The sequence below is a fragment of the Euprymna scolopes genome, chromosome 17 (assembly GCF_053919585.1).
Source record: "Euprymna scolopes isolate OS-2025 chromosome 17, ASM5391958v1, whole genome shotgun sequence".
In the NCBI taxonomy this organism is placed as follows: Eukaryota; Metazoa; Mollusca; class Cephalopoda; order Sepiida; family Sepiolidae; genus Euprymna; species Euprymna scolopes.
This window is the reverse complement of record NC_136498.1, coordinates 73,380,386-73,395,515: the sequence shown is the minus strand read 5'-3', so window position 1 is coordinate 73,395,515 and position 15,130 is coordinate 73,380,386. Positions and strand designations below refer to the sequence as shown.

Here is a 15,130-nt window from a genome sequence, read left to right as displayed (position 1 = left end):
TCGGACTATTGTTCTCATCTTGAGTGTTATTTTCACAGCGTTTCACCCGATGTAATCTCCGACATACTTCAGGTGTATTTTATCAAACTCAGGAATCTTTCTATCGAATTTGGAAATCTGCATGGAATTTCAAATAGAACCTTTTATTTCATCCATGGGAGTAGCATGCTCTCGTTCCATCAGCCATGACTGTAAGTAATTTCGCAATTTTTAGTATCACTTGCACTGGGGATTGAATCTTCAACTTTGAGAAGAGTTTCATTTGGGATTGAATTTCACCTAGAACTTTATCCATTACACCATGGCTCCTTGCAAGTTCGACAAGATACATCTGAAGAAGGTCGGACGTTACACTGACTGAAATGTTGTGGAAATAACACATAAGATGAGAACAGTAGCCCGAATAATCAAAATAATAATAATAATACAATAACAATAGTTAACTAATGAGATGTCCATTTGCAAAACAATATGCAAATTAATTAACCGTATCACGCCGCAGAAAGATGATCAGTATGTTAGAAAGATGTTCTTTTATTGTAAAAACGTGTAAAAATAAGGTAAAAAAATGAATATTTTCCGTGTATTTTTAATACAAAAATAAACGATTATCTAGAATTCATATATTTCATTCTGTAATACTGTAATTCGACTTTTCAAAAAAAAATTTAATTTCAATAAAGAATACAACTGTGAAAAAATTTAATCTATCTACTATTATATAAAATAAACTTTCTATGTGTGTGTGTGTGTGTGTGTGTGTGTGTGTGTGTGTGTTCGTTTCGTATGAACTCGGAAACGGCTGGGCCGATTTTTTAAAAATTTCACACAAAGGTACTTGATGTGTCTGGGAGTGTTTTTAGATAGAATTTGCATCGGAATACATCCGATAATTATAAAAAATCGATTAAAGAAGGAAGTCTGATTTTGACTAAAGCTAACACTTTTATACAACCTAACATCACAAGTACATTTGAGAAGTTTTATTACCGCACAAGCAGAAAGGACCAGCCCATAATATCAACTGTAGATTCTTTTATAAGAATGGGTGCGCGTCCGAAATGAGTGTTTCTTTTTAAAGCAGAATTGAACCGTGATACTTGACTTTTGCATTTTAAACTTTAAGTTAAACCATTATTTACAGATAATTTTATAAAATCATCAATAAATTCTCTGCAGTGCAATATAGACTACCATGTATTGTGGACTAAGGCAATGTAAGGAGGCATGTAAAGTTTCTTCTCATTACACTGCGGGGGGGGGTCACTAACTAGAACAAGCAATCATTTGATTAAAAAATAGGCGATTTTACCGATTTTGATAATAATACAGGTATGGGAGGGTGGAGCATTTGTTGATCTTCATTCAGTCCCGGACAACGTCGGATCTTCCTGTTAGTATTTATACAAGTATGTTACTATTTAATCAAGAAAATTGTCCAATGTTACAAACATTTATTTATTTATCATTTATTATTATTATTATTATTATTATTATTATTATTATTATTATTATTATTATTATTATTATTATTATTATTTATTTTTTGTTGTGTTCTAGACATTTTGTTGTAGTGCTTCCATTCTTCTTCTATTTACAGTGCATGACGATGATGTTTGAAGTGCAGGATCTAGCTGTTGCTTCCCCAGCCACTGTCAGCCGATGTGGAATGGTCTATTTAGAGCCAAGCATTCTAGGTCTGGATCCATTCATTTTGTGTTGGCTGAGAAAAATACCAAATCTCATAGCTCCTTACAAGGGACAACTTTCTGATTTATTTGATAATTTCATGAAGGTATGGACAGTTTTAATTCTTTTTTTTCTTAAAATATCTTATATAATAATTTTAGTAATCTTACACTATAGTTAACAGCCGAGAAACTGAAAGTAAAAAAAAGTAATTTTCACCAAACACATTAAGATTTAATTTTTCTACTTATATAACGAGCAAACAGTTAATAAAACATGTTAAAAAACACTTTGAAATGAGTTAAAAACATATTTAATCTGAAAAGGAAACACTAGATAAGTGGATAGTCCTTAATCCGTGGAGTTTCGAAGAAATACTTTCCTTCTCATCAGAGGGTAAGAATTAGCAAAATGCGGGATCGGATTTTGCATGCAAAAGTATTTGATGAAACAACAAGTAAGTCAAAGATCTTACGTGAAAACAAAAAAGGTGAATCAGAGGGAATATGGTGAAGAAAAAGATGATTACGCATGAATCTAGTGGAAGATAAATAATCCAGTGACGGTAAAATCCAAATGTATAACTTCAAGAAAGTTTTATTTTATTTTATATATATATATATATATATATATATATATATATATATATGAATGGAAATATATAAAAAAGAATACGAAAAGTATAAAAGCTTATAACTTTTGTTTATTCGTTTTCAATTGGTGACATGCAGGAATACAAAATAATATGAAAAAAAATTTAAAAAACTTTTTTTACAGGTACATAATTTTCGACCGATCTTTCAGTCTTCATCGGTGTAGTGAAAGTATATATATATATATATATATATATATATATATATATATATATATATATATATATATATATATATATATATATAATTAGTTTTTTTTTTTAAAGATGCAGCCGAGTGTTCAACTATAAGGAAAATTCGAAAGTAAGAGCATATTACTTATATTTTATTTATAGGAAGTTTTGGATGAGACAGGTCATTGGTACCGTTGGTTTCAAACCCAATAATTAGGAAACATTTTAGATACCCATGACAAGCTCTCTTCAGCCAATACTCATCTCGGAGACTTATCTCATCTAAAACTTTCTGTAAACAATATGTATATAGATTTTGCAAAGAGGAAAATATAATGATCCGGATAATGCAAATCTCAACAAATTGTTTTGGCGTTTCTACAGAGTATTAATAAAATAAGAAAATGACAATATAAAAATATAGATAGTAATGTATATAGATTTTTTCATTTATTCAATACGTGTGATACATCAATTAGTTCTTACTTATCCTACACCTGTAATTGATCCATCATCCTTATAAAATGAATAAATAAATCTATATACATTAACCAGAGTCAACCCACCAAAATTTTCAATCTGACCCACGAAGTTCTTATGGAGAACATAAAAATATTCAGGAAATTTTTTTTTAATGGAAATGTGTGAAAATAGTTTTTGTGGTTTTTTTTTTTTGTTCAGAAAATGATTAAGAAATGAGGTTTTGGAGAACCATTTTCATTAAAAAGCAAAGATAATGACACAAAATAATATAAAGCACGTCCATATCATTTTTTTTTTCTATCTGAGCGTGCATAGTTCTAAAAAGTCGGCAATATGCCCCCACCCCCACCCAAGCAAAACTTTGGAGAGTCCTAGTGTAGTGTAATACATTAATGAAGCAAATTTCTGGACCAGATTAGAACAGCGATAGAGGAAAAGATTTTAAGATTGAATTAAATGAATCAAAAATAATGATGAAAAGAAATTAAGAGCACATTATTGCGACCTATCGGATGAAATATTGATGCCTATTTCTAATCGAGATTTAGTATCTGTCTTAAGCCGAAACTATACTATTATTTCTATTAAGGTACTGTACGATCTTTCGATGCTTAGTCTAGGAGTGTAGTGTAGTATATGTTTTGCTATCATGAGATGAGCCTCCAAGGCATTACTTTTTCCTCTCGTATGTGCATTCATTATCAAACCATCCTCTCAAGCATTACCTCCTTCAGAGAGGGGTGGGTAGTATAGTAGATATTCGTTCGTCATGACACTATCCTCCAATGCATTACCTCCTCCTTTTTGGGGGTAGATGATCTGTTGTTATGGACCATCTTCCAAGGCATTACCTCCTCCTTTTCTTTGGGGGTTGTGTAAGATCTACTCTGTTGTTATAGGACTATTCCCAGACATTGGGAGGGAGGAGTGTTAGCATACGCCAACAAGAAATTGTAACAATCGGTTGTTCATTAGCAAACTCAACACTTACATTTTATATATGCTAACGAAATGTTATATGGAGGGAGTATACTGTTCAAAATATTACTAATTTATTTTCTTTTAGTTTTTAAAAATGGAAATAGCAAGTTATAATAACAAGTAATAATAATAAAAATAATAATAAGTTATAATTATAACAAGTAATAATATAACACTATACACCTCCGGGCCGCATCCGTCGGATCCTGGTTCCTGGGAGCATACTTGTGATGTACCCCTGGCCGTGTTCGACGCTCCTGGCTTACAGGACCATAGATGCAACCCAGCAGGGCTACATTCTTAATTGTCTAGTGGTGGACCCCTCAAGGGTGACCAGACTCTCACTGGTCACCGGAAAATATTGCTCTGCTGCTCAGGGCACGCGAGAAGTCAATAGGGAGAGAGTTTCACAAACCTGTAGTTCTTGGGAAAAAGTTCCTGAAATAGGTGGTTTCAAAACAAACAAGATTTCAAAACAATGAATTGATGCACTGAAAGGGCCTGGACAATACTGAAATTATGAGAAATGTTACTGTCACTCAGAAAAATCGTTGGTCGTTAATGTTGTTACTAGTGAGAAATCAAAGGTAAACGCCTGTTGCAAAAAAAAAAAAAAAGGTAAAATGATTTGCAAAAGTTATCGAAAGAGGTGGCGAGTTCTGGAAATTCGTGGAGACTTGTTGTCATTCAGACTCCAGGGGAACACCACTAGTTATTGCTAGTAAGTAATCACTGATAACAACTTGTGTAAAAACTCCTTAGTGCGTACAATAGGAACTATATAGAAATAAAGAAACTGATTATTTTTTCTTATGGAAAAAGAATGTTGCCGTGTTAAAATACTTATCAACATTTTATTATGTGATTTGATAATTATTCCAAACAATTGATACATTCATTTAGATGAACCGTTGGGCCGTGTTAATCTTGTATCAAGTTTTGTGATTACAGAGGCATAACTATGGTGTCGCCGATAGGATACATGAACACACTTGACGATGCAGACTATGTAGGAACTGCTTTGAGGCGCTGGTCAGAGTAAAGAAAGAAAGAAACTAAAAAAAAAATAAATAGATAAAATAAAATATAATAATAATAATAATAATAATAATAATAATAATAATAATAATAAAATAACAGCAACTACTACTACTACTACTACTACTACTACTACTACTAGCGGGACCTGTGGAAATTCCACAGCGGACTCTTCCATTTGTAATATATTGATGTTGGCATTCTGTGCGTTTTTAGCGTAAATGGAGACACCCTGAAATTATTGTAGCTTTTTTTGTTGACACTGCTAAAGTATTCATTTAAGCTAGCAGGGACGCCCAGCAAAACCCGGTCGTCCAATACACTTAAATATGATATTTTAATTCATGCAGATTTCATATATATTATTGTAGAGTCAATTGTTTTTATCAATTCTTATATATTATAAAGTTGTCGTTTCAAAAATTAAAATATGTATGTATATGACTTGGGTGCATCAGTTTGAATCGAAACCGAAACCAAAACTTGTGAATAATTCTTAGTTAAATTATTTATAAAAAAAATTAGATGACTTGAGTGCCAGCTATAATTGAAACCAAAACTATGAAGAATTCTTGGTAAAATTATTTATTACAAGAAATGGAAGGTCATAACAATTAAACAACAGTCACTCAGAAGAAAAAAGATGTAAGCGTGACACACAAAAGAACGCACCCGCTATCGTATTAATATATAGATGATAATACACGAAATAGAATTCCTGAAATGTTCTTCGCAACAGTTGAGTGCGAAGCAATCCAGAAAGTTTCAATGAAGACATATCCAAGAAATTTGGAAGAGCTGACCATCAAAGAAATTGGCGAGATAATAAAAAGGAATATCAGACCAAATAAAAAGTTTAGTCATCGCTGAAAGAGCGAAGTTTCTGGAAACAAGACAGCCCCGATGAGTCTATTGTACAATTCGTACACCAATCGAAAAAAAAAGAGCTAGATATTGCGAATTTGAAAAACTTGGCGCCAATGAAATAAGCCAGGAAGATAAATTAATCTTGATATATGATTAACACGGTGTAACAAATGTCTTAAAAGATGTGTCACTGTTTATGCATTTTCGAATTTCCCGAAATGGAACGAACAGGTTGTGACCTAACGAGTTATGGGTAGGTCTTTATTTTTTATTTATTGCATCTTTTACCCAAACCCTGCCTTTATTATTTAACAAAATGATTAATTTTTCGTTTCTTTCTTTTTCCTTCTTTTGTTTTTAGCCAGCCATTGCATTTCTGAGAGACAGCATGCACGAAATTGTCCCCACAGTTGATTGCAACGTGACTTTCAGTTTTTTAAAGCTGTTAAGTTGCTTTTTTGAACCATTTAAATTCGATGTAAGTAAAATGGAGATTAGAAAGTGAATTTGAAGTTTTGTCAGCCTCGCTTTCTTTATTCTGTCTTTGAGTCCTCACTTCTCCATGAGTGATGTTTTTGATACAAGGGTAAGAACTGCTGTTTTCTGGGTCAGAATCTATCCATATAACATTTATCGTTGGCTAATTTTTGACCTTGAAGCAATTTTTTTTAGCTCCTAACATCAAGTGGCTTCATGCCTGGTTTGGAGCAATTTTCATATAGAAAAAAAAAAGAAAGATGTTTCAGAAGTTTTCTAGTTGAGTTCAAATTATTACTCTGCTAAGATTATCCTTTTCTGCTTTAACACTAACTTGCTATCTTCGCCCACTTGCTATTTCTTAGCAATTTAATTCATATTTACAACTTGAAATCATCGCAACGATACTAATCAATCAGAAAAAGAAGAATAAATTATATATATATACTAGCAGGCCATCCGGCGTTGCCTGATCGTAAAATATGCATAAATATTATATTTTGATTAATGTGGAATTCTTATTTATTATAAACAGAAATACCGTAGATATTAAGCGTAACATTAAATTACTTTTTAAAAATGAAGTAAAAGAAAAAAAGAATGGAAAGAAACTGAGACATGTACATGCGAGTATTATGTTTTTTTTTTTTTCTAAACAGTTCACTTCTTGTATGTAAAAAAAAAATTCTTGAGCTGAGATCAAAACCAAAACCTGAAGACAGTGAGTCAAGCACGATAACCATTAGACCAGCTTGGGAAGTGAGGGGTCACTCTGTATTTTTATTTAGAAAAATATTGATAGACTAATACTGTTGCATGAACAATCTCATTTCAGGATGCAAAGTATAAAACACCTGAAATGCAAGCGAAGATCAAAACCTTGATTGAGCCATGGTTTATATTTACTCTAATTTGGAGCATTGGGGCTACGTGTGACCATGAAGATAGGGTCAGGTTTTCTGACTGGTTGAGAGAACAGACAATAAAACACAAGGTAGGAATGAAGCAATTTTTTTTTTTATCTTTAACATTATTTTTATAAAGACGTTTTTCTTTCAGCAATTCATACAACATCTATCTATCAACGATGACCGAGTACAAGTCTTAAGTAATTATATTATTTTCTTACTTTCACCTCTACTGAGGATTGAACCTGTAAAAGAAAACTTGGAACTGATTATTGTTGCGGGTACATATGAACCGAATAAGACAAGTAACACTAACAGCTGGCACTTATTTTCCCTATTGTTCGATACTCGTCATGTTGATATCTTATTTTTAAGTTGTTGGTTGGTTGTTTTTGTTTTACGGCATATCAACACTTTTCAGGCATTAGTCAAATCCAGTGATTTTGAAGAACAATTTTTTAATAGAATATATTTGTTTTGTTTTTTTTCAAGCTGGTTTTTATTTAACCCATAGTTGGGACCCTAACAACAGAGCAATCGCAATTAAAGGGTGGTTCCACACTCCCCAAAGTTCACAAGCTGGGGTTTCACCATCGGTTATAGTTGAAGGTCATATCCAGGACTCTTACTTTTAAGACTACAACAATAAAAAGGAATAGACCAATTTATTTTATACTTCTAAAAATATTGAAAGTAATGTTTTTCCTGATAATTTACCAAATTTCATGACGAAATTCCACATAGAGGAGTGGTAACGGACTTTTAAACAGCAGAAGCATTAAAAACAAAAAAAATCTTACAAAAAATGGCTGTTTCATAGCGTTAACATTTTTATCATTAATTTGTTAAAAATCTTCAAACATATCATTATTATTTAGTAAAGCACGTGAAAGGATATTCATTTCTGAACAGAATACTGGTATTTTGGGGACTTAAAGTGCTTCCATTTTTAAAATATGACTATTTTACTATAAGTACCTTAAAAAGCTGTTATTATCCTAGCGTTTTATGGTCAATCAATATTGCTACTGATATGGTGACCTACCCTATTGTGTCGTGTACATGGACTCTTCCCGACATTATGAATAATCAGAGTCCCTATGACCAATCTAGAAACAATCTCTGACAACCCATTACTGCTGTACTTTTTGTAAATACATAAAATTGCTAACTACCTCCTTGTCTTATTTCTTTTCTTTAAGGTCATCACATCTACTTTTTTTTGCATTTCGATTTTGACAATTGCTTTTGTTATGAAAAAATGGATTATTTTTTACAGCTCAGACAAATGAGAAATGATCACTTTAACTGCTAATATTAAAAGGATAATATTAAAGGGGCAGCCAAGGGGGTCAGCTAAAATTTAGAGGTGGTGGGGGGTGGGTGAAGAGCTTATTGCCACCTTTTAGAAGCACTAGTGCATGAGGGAGTGACAGCATGAATAATTATGCTTTCAACTATTGTGTTCTTTTCCGCTTACCAATAGAAACTTACTGTACCGTTGTCTGGGAACCAACACATTGTAGCCTCAATCGCAAAGTAGACAAAGAATAGAAAAGAACTTCAACTCGCTTTTTTTTTCACAACGATATTTATTTCCTCATTCTCTCATTACCACTGTGACGTCCCTCACGTGATTGTATTCTTGAGTGTCATTCACGCCTCTAACATGATCTCAAACGTTATCCTCATTTCTAATGTGATCTCCTTTTTAAACTTTATTTTTACCTATCGGTGACGTCATTTTGCATATGTACGTACGCACTATATGACATTACTAACTAACATTCATTGCCTCTATTTATGTTCCTCCTTATGTAAGGCCAAAGATGGATGACTAGAGGGTGACGGATCCCGATGCTGACTCCTCCTGGATTTTCACTAGAGTCCTGTTAGTCATCTAGTTCTGACACTACCACATTACCACTACCTTTCTTATGGTTAGAAAGGATATAAATTTAGGAGGGTAAGCATGAAGCCAGAGACTATCTCCAATGAACAACTGTGGGACAAAACCAACCAAACTCCAATGAAGATAGAGATCAAAAAATGAAAATGGAATTGGATTGACCACACCTTGCTGAAGCCTGCATCCAATATCACCAGCCAGGCCCTTGAATGGAACCCGCAGGGCAAGCGTAAAATTGGTTGCCCGAGGCAGACATGGAAAAGAAGCACTAAGGCTGCCAAAATGACATGGGCGGAACTGAAAAGGATCAGCCAGAACCGGGTCCATTGGAGGAGCGTTGTTGCAGCCCTATGTTCCCCAAGGAATCAAGAGGCCTAAACTAAACTAAGTATGTAGCTGTAGGAATTGCATAGTTCATAGTGGATCGTGTTTGACTTATTTCTAACAGTTATTTTTCGTGCATGTTCCCAGGACTTGCTACTACACTGGATATTCAATATTTTTAGGATGATCCAGTTGAGATATTTACACACTCCATTATGCCATATTCTTTAATAGTAGCTCCCCCCCCAGCAGAACTGTTATAGAAAAGAAGTGATTTTTTAATGAGAGTCAAATGAACGAACAGTCTAAATGTGTTGTTTTATTCATGCGATTAATTGAATCAAGGAATGAGACATTTTTTTAAAATTTTATTTTCGTTTTAAAGAAATCGTAATACTATAGAGTTATCACACCCCTATAACCAGTTGATGAATTGATCTCCACAGGCCAGTAACGGCATGATAATTATTTGTCGACTTTCTGGTTGGCTGGAATAATGATAGCAAAAATAATCTGAGAAAAAAAGATGCTGCCAATTTCTGAGAGTAGGCTGAGGGAAAACTGGACTTATCCAATTTCTGATGGAAGTTTAATATATTCACGGGACGTTGACTAGTTAGAATGAATGATCCCAGCATGAGACAAAGAAGGTTATCACTAGGGCCAACAGTACCGAACAGTGATAAAGAAACAGCCACAACAGTATCATCCCCGAGCACAATAAGTTATCCCTACAACTTGTCTGGTGTTGTTTCTATCAAATTGGATCACCAAGATGATCATAAGCCACAATTAAGTCTGATACTTTTCCTTTTCTTATTTTTTATGTTTTTGTATTTTAGATGAAAATACTATTTCCTGAGCAGGGTCTAGTATACGATTACAAAATTGACGATGGCGGTCTGACTAGAGAAGAAGCAGACGATGATATAGACGATGCCGAAAAGGATTCTGAGGTCAGTTGTAAAATGCATTTAAATTGGTTTTATACTGAAGCTAGAAGAATATCTGTCCAGGGCAGGATGCAATTAATTCACAAAACAGAACAGTGTTATAGCTTGTTTATGTCCTCTTATGAAAATGAGCTCTTTCATGTATGATTGTTTTTACTGAAATTCTACATACTAAATCTTACTTGTTCTTGAACCATGTTGCTTCGAGTTGAGCTGACTTTCGAAAAGGCCAATAATGGCGGCAAAACGTATTCCATAATGTCCCTGGCTATCACAAAAACAAACATAAATGATGAAATCAAAATTTATGACAACTTTTCTATTTGTTGTTGTAGAACAACAGTATGTTGTATGATATTAGCTGCTCGATTGTTATTATTAATGTTGTTAAATGTTATGCAGAGGAAAATATCCAGAGAAAATGTTTTCATAGAAAAAAATGTTCCAAAACAAAATATGTCAGAATTTTAACTGACACTTAATTTTTAGATAAACAAAATACGGACAATTTGCATCAGGTGATTTTGATTATGTGGTTACGGGATGCTGGTGACATAGCGAGATAGAGAAAGAGTTTAGATGTACACGTAGGTTTTAGCTGAGAGATGACAGTCTGTGATGGAGTTTGCTAGAGGCAGAATCGAAAGAGATTGTCTCCACGCCCCGGAGCCAGGGTACGTGGGATTAACAAGATGTCGTCGTCACAAACTCCAGGGCATGAAATAAACCTTGATACATAAAAAAGATCGTTTGTGTTTTGATGTTTACCAAACTGAACGAAAGAAACCTGAAGCCTGGCAACATGTCAGAACCATGAAAGAGAGAGAATGTAGGAAGCGTCCAAACAAATGAAGGAGGTATGTGTTTCTGTTTGTTGATGTAAACTCCAGAAATGGTTATTCGTCACTCATAAAAAAGCTGTTTGTGTTACATTGTTAAACTGTTGCTGAATGTCTACACACACACCCATACACATAAAGAAACACCCACATCCACAACGAACATTTCTAAACAATCACATTTATAAATGTGTAAGTGCATACATTAAGATACACGTATATACAGGGTGAAACGATAAAATTGTCACCCTAGAAAAGATGACATGATTCCATTTCCGTTTGATGGAAACCGATTTTCTTTTGTTGTTACAGACCCTCTACTAGTTGGCCAGTTGTGTACAAATCCCAAGAGTGATAGGAGACTTCTATCATGTCTGAAAGTGGCACAATGTTCAACGAGCGAGATCAGAGATGCACCACTGTACAACTCATGCTCTCTACCGATCCAAGTTATGACAACGGCATCATTGCTAGCACCCTCAAAATGCATCGCTGGATTGCCATTAATAACAGGAACATGCTCAGGATGAGTAAAACAAAACGGTTATGGTCTTTTGTGTGGTTTCAAGTGAGGGCCACATCATGCCATCTCACATCTTTAAAGTCGGCTTGGAAGTCAACACCAATGTGTACCTGGATGTGCTGAAGAGTATGGTGATCCCAGGTGGCTGCTGGCAAACCCTGGGTATGGCAGCAGGACTCGGCGCTGGCCCACAAATCCAAAGAGACCCAGGCTTGGCTTCAAAAGGAGTGCTATGACTTTGAACCCTTCTCTTACTAACCCCCTCCTCCCCAACCTAAACCTGCTGGACTACTTTGTTTGCTCATACATCGAGAACATCATCAACATGACCTCCCACAACACTAAAGCCAGCCTGATTGCTGAGTATTCGCTTATGCATTCCGTTAGACAATAGTTGGGAATATCGAATTCTTAACATTTGAATCCATTTGCATGTGTGCAACCCATTGAATGTTTGTCTTCCTGGCATTGCCTGCCAATATATAATAAACTAACAAAGAGCAATACTGACTACTATGTTGCCTTTTCTGATTTTGTAAATCGCAGATGTCAAATGAAATTCTTCACAAAAATTTAAATTTCTAATATTTATTGTAGGACTACAATTTCCACAGGATTCAGATATTTACTAACGTTTACTTTCAAATTTGTACCAGGATAAAACGTTACAGTCAAAGCTCTCGCTACAGAATACTGAGTCTTAACTGAGACACCATGATAATACAGCAGTTTAATAATCTTTTAACAACGAGCAAAGTCTTATAAACCCTAACAAGGAAAACTCCTTCAAGTGTTTGCTGGAATTGTGTGAGATACAGTACCTCCACACTTTGTTATTAATTAAAATCATATCTTCATTTTGTATCATAAATTAAATCAATTTCTTAACGTCTTAGCATAAATTAAAAGCATACATCTCTATTTATTGTAAATTGTAATCATACCTCCATCCCTTTTCATAAATTAAAATAATGCCTCCGTCCATTCTCATAAATTAAAATAATACCTCTATCCATTTTCATAAATTAAAATAATACCTCCATCCATTCTCAAAATTAAAATAATACCTCTATCCATTTTCATAAATTAAAATTATACCTACATCCATTTTCATAAATTAAAATAATACCTCCATCCATTTTCATAAATTAAAATAATACCTTCATCCATTCTCATGAATTAAAATAATACCTCCATCCATTTTCATAAATTAAAATAATACCTACATCCATTTTCATTAATTAAGGCAACACCGCCATCATTTGTCATAAACTTACGCAACACAATCATTTGTCATAGATTGAGGAAAAACTTCCATCATTTGTTATAGATTAAGTCACCGCTGCCATCATTTGTCAAAGATTAAGGCGATGCCTCTGTCATTTGTCAAAGATTAAGGGAACATCTCTATCATTTGTCATAGAGTAAAAAAAATACCTCCATCATTTGTTTTAGATTAAGGTAACACCTCCATCATTTGTCATAGATTAAGGCAGCATCTCCATCATTTGTCATAGATTAAAAAAATACCTCCATCATTTGTTTTAGATTAAGGTAACACCTCCATCATTTGTCATAGATTAAAAAAATACCTCCATCATTTGTTTTAGATTAAGGTAACACCTCCATCATTTGTCATAGATTAAAAAAACATTGCCATTGTATCTTATAAATAACACTATATAATAATTTTTCAAAAGTTTTATTTGTATCTTTCATTTTCAGGTGAAATTTATTAGATGGAATTATGGTCAGGCTCCATTTATTGTGTCACCAGATGCTAAATTTGCCGACATCATAGTACCAACCATGGACACGATCCGAAGTTCTTACATATTAGAACTTTTATTAAGAAACAATAAAACAGTAAGTGCAATAATATTTTAATGAAACTTTCAATTTTTTTTTGACTGGACAATCTTCTTCTTGTGATATTTTGGAGTGAACTGACTCAACATGTATTAATCCATTGATTGATAACATAAACTCTCTTACAATGTCCAGCATCAATTCTCTTGCAATGTCCAGCCAATCACGATTCCAACGCTGGATGCTGCGATAACACGAACCAGGCATGAGCATGAAATCCGACTTCGTGGTGGCTAACCAACTCCTTAACTGACAACCTTGCCATTTTCATCTGCCATAAAACAGAATTACTGAGATTATCTTGCTGTTACAGAGCATTTCCAAGCCATAGCACTGGGAGGTGACGGTAGCTAAGTGATTAACGAGATGGACTGACAACCTGGGTGTGCCAAGTTCGAATCCAGCTTGTTCCATAAAGACACTTTTACTTAGGGATGTTGATAACCTTTATGTGGTAGCTCAAAGTATTTCATGTCTTTCGAGAGATAATTTCTAGTTAGAAAGATTCCATTACCAAAAGCTAGTCACTTGCGGGTCAGCTGTAACGTTATGGGACAAATCGATGGTTTTGTACCCAAAGAACAAAAAAAAAAAAAAATAATTATTATGGAACGAAATTAATAAAGCAAAAACATTCCTTATCCATTAAGTAAGATGAAAGAATACAACAACCAGTAAAAGAATGACAGTGTCTGAAAAAAGAAAATTGGTAAGTGGGAAATTAAGTCACAGCAGTTGACCTCAGAGATCATTGTAATATCGTATGGATCCGAAGATTCTATTGTTGACATTATTATCTATTTATCTAGTTAGGTATTCTTTCTAGAAAGACATTAGATACTTACAAGAGGGACCATGTGAAGATTGCCAACATCTTAAGTGAAAGTGATTTTGTAGAACGAACTGGATTCGAACTTAGGACACTATATCATATACCACTTAATCACCGTCACCTCCCAATAATGATGTTAGATGGTGTGAACAAAAATTATTTAACATGTACAATGCTGATGCCAGAGAGAGCCTGACAGCAGGCTGGCTGATATAGGAGAATAAGGGTTGGTGCGTCAACCATTCAGATCAAAGATCCGTTTGTCCATTTGAGAATTTTTTCTTTTTACTAAGTATCTAGGGAAGTGCTGCTTAAAGCGCTTTACCTTGCCTTGACAAGGTACAAAAAAAAAAAAAAAAAAAAGTCACCACGTATCAAGGCCTAAAAGCCATTTGAGGATAAAGGTTAATGAGGATACAGGTGGACAGTGAGAGAACACTGTGATGATTAGTAATGATGTTGGAAGTTTACCAGAATCTAATCATCTAAATTTGTTTACATTGGACGTGAAAACGTCAATACTGTAGTCAGCTGGTATTTTGTTTCACAGATGGATAGTTCTAGAAAAAAACTTTGTTCATGGAAGTTCCTTTTAGTTTTAGGCACAGGGAG

General features: G+C 34.0%; 1 protein-coding gene across 1 annotated transcript in view; it reads left to right on the top strand.

Annotated features, from left to right (window-relative positions):
* Window positions 1-15,130, top strand: part of LOC145296792 (dynein axonemal heavy chain 1-like) — a 350,721-nt gene that overhangs the window by 179,074 nt on the left and 156,517 nt on the right. The window contains exons 40-44 of the mRNA XM_080142859.1: window positions 1,601-1,795; window positions 6,246-6,362; window positions 7,197-7,355; window positions 10,345-10,458; window positions 13,543-13,683. Of these exons, the coding sequence (XP_079998985.1) occupies window positions 1,601-1,795; window positions 6,246-6,362; window positions 7,197-7,355; window positions 10,345-10,458; window positions 13,543-13,683 (726 nt within the window). The remainder of the gene's footprint in view (window positions 1-1,600; window positions 1,796-6,245; window positions 6,363-7,196; window positions 7,356-10,344; window positions 10,459-13,542; window positions 13,684-15,130) is intronic.